The sequence below is a fragment of the Nicotiana tabacum genome, chromosome 10 (assembly GCF_000715075.1).
Source record: "Nicotiana tabacum cultivar K326 chromosome 10, ASM71507v2, whole genome shotgun sequence".
NCBI classification, from domain to species: Eukaryota; Viridiplantae; Streptophyta; class Magnoliopsida; order Solanales; family Solanaceae; genus Nicotiana; species Nicotiana tabacum.
This window is the reverse complement of record NC_134089.1, coordinates 90,559,993-90,568,159: the sequence shown is the minus strand read 5'-3', so window position 1 is coordinate 90,568,159 and position 8,167 is coordinate 90,559,993. Positions and strand designations below refer to the sequence as shown.

General features: G+C 37.4%; 1 protein-coding gene across 1 annotated transcript; it reads left to right on the top strand.

Annotated features, from left to right (window-relative positions):
- The first annotated feature begins 351 nt into the window (after nucleotides 1-351).
- Nucleotides 352-7,886, top strand: LOC107824925 (pectinesterase QRT1-like). The gene is made up of 5 exons (XM_075223120.1): nucleotides 352-862; nucleotides 1,450-1,546; nucleotides 1,756-1,959; nucleotides 2,048-2,295; nucleotides 7,626-7,886. Exons 1-5 carry the CDS (start codon nucleotides 579-581, stop codon nucleotides 7,771-7,773), a joined length of 981 nt encoding a protein of 326 aa, XP_075079221.1. The 5' UTR covers nucleotides 352-578; the 3' UTR covers nucleotides 7,774-7,886.
- Nucleotides 7,887-8,167: the final 281 nt, after the last annotated feature.

The window sequence follows — 8,167 nt, the reverse complement described above, 5'->3', positions numbered from 1 at the left end:
TAATACCTTATAATTCTGAGGTTAAATCTGTTTTTTTTTTTTTGCTTATTAAGATTGAAGGGGATCTTTCAAGCAACGGGCATGTTGTCTCTGTGTGATATATAGATCATGAGTTCGAGCAGTGGAATTAGCCATATAGGGTAGACTGCCATGCGGCCGTTTTCGGAACCCTATGTGAACGCTGATACTTGACTAAGATTGAGACATAGTGTTTACATCTGTCTCTTATCAATTACCGTTTCCTTTTACTTCTCAACTTCGTTAAGTGTCCTCCTTTTACTTAATTTCACCTCGTTCTTATTCTACTAGTAAATTCTTCACATATCTCATTTTCCTTCTGCTTCTCTTTTGTCTCTACAAGTTTCCCTTCACTTATATCAAACTTCAGTCACTCCATTAACATGCAAATTACTACTTTCACTCTTAATAAACTGTAACACTATAAAAACATAAAACATACCACGCTCTTGGTATTTATTACAATCACCTTTTCTTTACCTGCCCACGCCTCTTTACGTCGTCTTCTGTTTTTCATATTTTTCATAATACCCACCATCAAATCTTGGCTTAATTTCAGCATGAACTTAAGAAACTTCATCGACATTTGGAGTTTGATAATATTCTTCCTATTTTTGGCAAATACAAGAGTAATTTTTGCTCAACGTTACATTACGTGGGATGATATTAAAGTGGATTATAATTCCTTAGATTTGACAAATGAAAGATCACGCAAGTCTCAGGGAGTGATCGTAGTTGATCAGCATGGTAATGGAGACTCTATTACAGCTCAAGGTGCAGTTGACATGGTCCCTCTCCATAATTCTCAAAGGGTTAGAATTTTCATACGTCCCGGAACGTACAGGTATTTCCTACTACTTTACTAATAAAAATTAAACTTAATTATACACTAATATTATGTAAAACAAATTGGACCGCCATTGTCATTTCTTGAATTTTTTTTAAAACTATTTATGCATATGCTTAACAACATATAAATTATGCAAATAAGCAATAAAGGTGTAAAACTCAACTGTGATATTTGTGGGATATATATTCAATTTTGGTTAGATTTTAATAAATTGTTTATACAAGTATGTTCCCCGACCAAAATATTGTATTTGTTGTTTTCTTCACTATTTTTAGCATTAGTTGTTTGAGAAATTAGTGAAGCAGGATTTTTCGGACCCTAAAAGATATGATAGTTATAGGACTCAAAAGTCCATAATAAAGTCAAACAGTGTAGTTATAAGGTACAATATAGTTAGAAAAATGAACAGTTACAATTTTCGTATGCCTCTTCTTCCCATGTTGATTTTTTTCTCAGCCCATGATATACGGGTGAGTTCATATTTTTACTTAGAATCCTACTTTCACTCTTTCAGTCCAATATCTTGGTCCCATTATATAAGATTTAGCTGTCTGTTTTTGTGAAAATTTTGATATATGCAGAGACAAGGACAAAAATGGGAATGTGTTGGGCACTTACAATACAGCCACAGTTGCCGTTGAATCAGATTACTTTTGTGCAACTGGTATCACCATTGAGGTACTACTAAAAGACTTTGATGTTTAAGATTTAGAGTCAACGGGTTCAGAATGAGTCGCATGATCTTGTTATGAGTACATATTTTAAATTCTTTAGGCATCTGTATATAACTTGAGCAGAAAGCAATATGTTCGGTTGAATCTATAGAAAACACTTTAGTTTTGCCTCTGATTAGGACAATCGCGTTTTCTTTTTCTTTTCTTTTTCAGAACACTGTGGTCGCGTTGCCTCAATACAATGACATGCAAGCAGTGGCATTAAGATTAGCAGGAGAGAGAGCAATGTTGTACAAAGTTAGGATGTTGGGATCACAGGACACCCTTTTAGATGAGTCTGGTTCTCACTATTTTTACAAATGTTACATTCAAGGATCTGTTGAATTCATCTGTGGCAATGCTAGATCACTATATCAGGTTCTTGATTTGAGACTCCGATTAATCTATTTATTGATGGTGGAGATTTTCAAGATTTGATTGCGACTTTTGTTATTTGTTGTAACAGGGTTGTGATCTTTATTCTGTAGCCGAAGACAATATAGGAATATCCGGAGCAATTGCAGCACACCAAAGAAACTCAGCTGATGAAGATACTGGATTTTCATTTGTTGACTGTAAAATCAGTGGAAGTGGCAGTATCCTTTTAGGCAGAGCGTGGGGAGAATATTCACGGATTATATACTCAAATTGCTATTTTGATAGGCTTATATCTCCAGAGGGATGGTTTGATTGGAACCAATTATCTAGACGGAAGTAAGATAAATCAACTTTTAATTGAGTTTAACCAAAACTTACTTACTACATTACCAGGAGGTCACGCGTCTTAGCCGCGGAAACAACTTCTCGTAGAAATGCAGACTACGCCGATCAATTAGAGTACAACATAAACGAAAGGTTGATATTTTAATCCTCGAGAACTTCTTGTTGCGGAAGCCAAATGTATATAGTGTGAATAAGTCACAACTACTATACCAAAAATTATGACAGCCACCAAATAATAAATAAGACAATAAAGCAACAATAAAGGGAACACCAGAATTTACGAGGTTCGGCTAATTTTGCCTACTCCTCGGACACAACCAATATTTTATTTCACTCCAAAAATACAAGTGAAATAATACTAAAGAGAGAAAATACAAATGCCTTAAACAGATGAGAAGGCAAATGAGAGGTGTGTTTCAATCCTAAACATTAGGCCTTCTTTTATAGGGGGGAAATCCCCCCCAAACTTAACTCCCAACCGATGTGGGACTTTGGCATTTTGCCAAACTTCAACAAATCTCCACCTTGGCAAAATTCCACATTTTCAATTCTCTCTCAATAACAAATTTTGGTTGTGTCTTCATCTTCAATCTTCAGTGTTCAACAATGTTGATCAAATCCAAACAATGTTGAAACTTGATCGCAGTCACCACCTTAGTTAGCATATCAGCAGGATTCTCCGTAGTATGAATTTTCTTCACCGTGACTCCACCTTCTTCTATGATTTCTCATACGAAATGATACCGAACATCAATGTGTTTCGTCCTTGCATGATAAACTTGGTTCTTCGCTAATTGAATAGCACTTTGACTATCACAAAAAATTGTGATACCTTTTTGTTCAACACCAAGCTCCTTTAGCAATCCTTGAAGCCAAATTGCCTCTTTCACAGCCTCTGTAATAGCCATGTACTCTGCCTCTGTTTTAGACAAAGCAACTGTTGACTGCAAAGTAGACTTCCAACTAACTGGTGCCTTTGCAAAAGTAAACACATAACCAGTAGTTGATCTTCGTTTGTCCATATCACCCGCAAAATCTGAGTCACAATATCCAACTACAGACTGATTGTCTTCCTGCTCAAAAACTAACCCGACATCTACAGTATTATGAATATACCGTAGAATCCACTTCACAGCTTGCCAATGCTCCTTCCCTGGATTGTGCATATATCTGCTAATAACTCCAACAACTTGTGAAATGTCAGGCCTTGTGCAAACCATTGCATACATCAAGCTACCAACAGCATTTGCGTATGGTACCTTTGACATATACTCTCGTTCAGCTTCATCCATTGGCGACATAATAGTACTTAGCTTAAAATGGGAAGCAAGTGGAGTACTAACTGGCTTAGTCTTGTCATCTATGCCAAAACGTTAAAGTACTCTCTTCAAATATTCCTTTTGAGATAAACAGAGTTTCTTTGAACGTCTATCTCTAATTATCTCCATGCCAAGAATTTTCTTTGCCTCACCCAAATCCTTCATCTCGAACTCCTTCTTCAGTTGAATCTTCAACTTATCAATTTCTTCCGAATTCTTGGAAGCTATCAACATATCATCAACATATATGAGAAGATATACAAAGGAACCATCTTTAAGCTTGTGCAAATACACACAATGATCGTATTTGCTTCTCTTGTACCCTTGCCGCAACATAAACTCGTCAAATCGCTTGTACCATTGTCTAGAAGATTGTTTCAATCCATACAACGATTTTTCAAGTTTGCACACCATATTTTCTTTTCCAGCAACTTTGAATCCTTCTGGCTGAGTCATGTAGATTTCCTCCTCCAAGTTTCCATGTAAAAACGCAGTTTTTACATCCATCTGAACTAGTTCCAAATCCAATTGTGCTACCAAAGCCAACATAATTCTAATGGAGGAATGTTTTACAACTGGAGAAAATACTTCATTGTAATCAATTCCTCCTTTTGAGCATATCCTTTGGCCACCAATCTTGCTTTGTAGCGAACATCTACTTGGTTAGGAAATCCTTCCTTCTTTGCAAATACCCATTTGCACCCAATTGCTTTCTTTCCCTTCGGGAGATTGGCCAATCTCCATGTATGATTCTGATGAAGGGACTGTATTTCATCATTCATGGCAATCCTCCACTTATCTTCTTCTGAACTTTGGACAACATCTTTATAAGTGGTAGGAACATCATCAGCTACAATTGAGGTTGCACAAGCAACCGTCTCTATGAGACGAACAGGTTTCGTTATTGTTCTTTTTGGCCTGCTGGTTGCTATTGATTCAAGTTGTTGTTGAGGTTCCTGAGTTGCAATCTCCTCTACTGGCTCTCCTTCCAGAGGGTAATCTTCATTTGTTTCCTCCTCTGCTTCTTGTGTAGGAAAAATAAATTTTCCCTCAAACTCCACCTGCTTAGAAGCACCTTTATTTTGTTTGGTATCTTCTGTTACCTTATTTACCATAGCAGATTCATCAAAGGTAACATCCCTGCTGAATATTACTTTCTTTGTCATATGACACCATAAGCGATATCCTTTAATTCCAGAAGTAATTCCCATAAAAATAGCCTTTTTTGCCCTTGGATCCAATTTTGACTCCGTCACATGATAATATGCAGTTGAGCCAAACACGTGCAAAGAGTTATAATCTACAGCAGGTTTTCCATACCATTTTTCAAATGGTGTCTTGCCATCAATAGCAGCAGGTGGTAGACGATTAATGAGGTGGCATGCATATGTAATTGCCTCAGCCCAAAATTCTTTGCCCAAGCCAGCATTGGACAACATACACCGTACCTTCTCCAGCAAGGTCCGGTTCATACGTTCAGCCACTCCATTCTGTTGTGGTGTATGTCTGACAGTGAAGTGTCGGACGATGCCATCATTTTGACAGACCTTATTGAAATGATCATTTTTGTATTCACCTCCATTGTCTGTGCGAATACACTTGATCCTCCTGCCTGTTTGATTCTCCACCATCGTCTTCCATTTGAGAAAAATTCCCAGCACTTCATCTTTGTTTTTCATTGTATACACCCACACTCTTCGAGAAAAATCATCAACAAAGGTTACAAAATAGTGCTTCCCACCCAATGAAGGTGTTTTGGAAGGACCCCAAACATCAGAGTGTACATAATCCAAAATGCCTTTAGTATTATGGATCACTGTACCAAATTTAACCCTTGTCTGTTTCCCTTTAACACAATGCTCACAAAACTCCAAGTTGCAAGCCTTGACTCCTTTTAACAATCCTTGATCTGATAGAGTTTTCAAGGATTTTCCTCCAGCATGTCCCAAGCGCATGTGTCATAGCTTGGTTGCTTCTGCCTCTTTGTCGTCACTGGATGTCACTGTCGCTGTCCCAATAACTGTACTGCCACAATAGCGGTACATATTATTATTCTTCCGATTAGCCTTCATTACCACTAGTGCACCGGAACATACTCTCATCACTCCATTTTCTGCAATGATTTTAAACCCTTTTGATTCCAGGTCTCCCACAGAGATGAGATTCTTCTTCAAATCCGGTACATATCGAACATCTGTTAATGTTCTGATCATTCCATCATGGTTCCTTAATCGTATTGAACCAATGCCATATGAGGTAAGAGGGCTGTTATCCGCTGTGTGGATGACTCCATATTCTCCTTCTTGAAATTCCACAAACCAGTCCCTGTTGGGACACATATGATGGCTACAAGCCGAGTCCATCAACCATATGTCTGATGATGTTAATGACTCTGTTGTAACTAATGAGAAGTCTGAATCATCACAATCAGCTACATTTGAATCCATAATGGCCTTTCCATTGTTATGTTTGGCCTTATTCTTCAACTTCGGACAGTCTTTCTTCCAGTGCCCCTTTTCTCGACAAAAGGCACATTCATCTTTGCTGGGTCTGGATCTTGACTTGGATCTTCCCTTCTTTGTCCTCATTTGACTTTGAGGACGACCCCTCACAAATAGTGCTTCTCCTTCTCCGCCCTTCTGTTTTTCTCGCTTTCTTTGTTCATAGTTGTACAAAGCCGAACAAACTTCTCTGAGAGAAATTTCGTCATTTCCATGGAGTAGAGTAGTTTCAAGGTGCTCGTACTCATCAGGAAGTGACGCCAACAACATCAAGGCCAAGTCACCATCATCATAAGTTGTATCCATATTTTGCAAATCTGTGACCAACTTATTGAAACTGGTGATATGTTCATTCATCGTGGTACCAGGAACATAGGTGAAGTGAAACAGTCTCTTCTTCATGTACAATTTATTTTGACTGTTTTTCTTCAAAAATTTATCCTCCAGTGCTTTCCATAATTTACTTGCAGAAGTTTCCTTTGTGTATGGATATTTCTGCTCTCTAGCAAGATAGGATCGAATGGTACCGCAAGCAACACGGTTGATAATTCTCCAATCTTCTTCTCCAATAACATCTGGTTTCTTTTCTTCAATGGCCAGATCTAGCCCTTGTTGAAAAAGGACATCTAGAACCTCGCCTTGCCACATCCCAAAATGTCCGGACCCGTCAAAAATTTCTACCGCAAATTTCGCATTTGACACAATTCTTGTCATAAGCGAAGATGCCAATGATGACGTATTGTTGTCACTTGATGTAGATTCTTCTTGTTTATTGTCTCCCATCTTTGACACAAATATTATTTAATAGCTGACGACACAAATCAAGATTATTTCCTTTCTGGTGTGGAAGATCAGACTAAGTTGCAACCACAGAGCATACTCAGACAGAACCTTGACTCAGTTACCAAGATAAATCTTTTCTGATGTGGAAGATCAGACTATGCTGCAACCACAGAGCATACTTAGACAGTACCTTGGCTCTGATACCAATTGTTGCGGAAGCCAAATGTATATAGTGTGAATAAGTCACAACTACTATACCAAAAATTATGACAGCCACCAAATAATAAATAAGACAATAAAGCAACAATAAAGGAAACACCAGAATTTATGAGGTTCGGCTAATTTGCCTACTCCTCGGACACAACCAATATTTTATTTCACTCCAAAAATACAAGTGAAATAATACTAAAGAGAGAAAATACAAATGCCTTAAACAGATGAGAAGGCAAATGAGAGGTGTGTTTCAATCCTAAATATTAGGCCTTCTTTTATAGGGGGAAAATCCCCCCAAACTTAACTCCCAACCGATGTGGGACTTTGGCATTTTGCCAAACTTCAACAAATCTCCACCTTGGAAGGTCATCTAAAAGATAACTACTGATATTTGCAATTGGCAAGTCATTATTTGTCAATGTATATATTGAACCCTTTTTAATTTAGATAGTTGCTGTAAAAAGAAAACTAAATTCAAATCTGAGCCTTATTTTGTGGTTTGTAGGCATGCAGTGTTTGGAGAGTACAAGTTCAGGGGCAGAGGAGCCAATAGAAAAGGTCGAGTGGAATGGTCTAAATCTTTAAATAAAACCCAAGCTCAGCCCTTCTTCAATACCAAATTCATTGGCGGAGAGCAATGGCTCAGAGTCTAGTTTCATAATGACATTGAGAAGTGCAACAATTTTGAACAAACATTGTGAGGTTTTACTTTAGTTTAAATGTCTATTAACGAGAACATGTGCTACATTTATACGAAGGATTAACTTATATGCACTCACAGTAGTGAAAAGACTCAGGTTTTACTCATGATTAAGTGTCTTTTAACTAGAACATTGTGTGCTGCATTTATGCAAAAGAATTTAATTAACTTGTATACACGGACAATATAAAAGAATTTCGGTGTGTTTTAAGCAATTGTAGTAGATTTACCTGCCTTATTTTTCAGTTGACAAAACCTTTAGTTACCCTTAAGTAATCTGTTAGTGTACAATTTTTCATGCTATTAGTGTTTAGTATATGGTAAATCCTTGCGTAAAATATCATTCA

What these genes read in the sequence shown, in the direction of transcription:
- LOC107824925 (XM_075223120.1), top strand. Translation starts at nt 579, where the DNA reads ATGAACTTAAGAAACTTCATCGACATTTGGAGTTTGATAATATTCTTC. An exon ending in ATACGTCCCGGAACGTACAG is followed by an intron (nt 863 to 1,449) that starts GTATTTCCTACT and finishes TGATATATGCAG; the next exon opens with AGACAAGGACAAAAATGGGA. An exon ending in ATGCTAGATCACTATATCAG is followed by an intron (nt 1,960 to 2,047) that starts GTTCTTGATTTG and finishes TTGTTGTAACAG; the next exon opens with GGTTGTGATCTTTATTCTGT.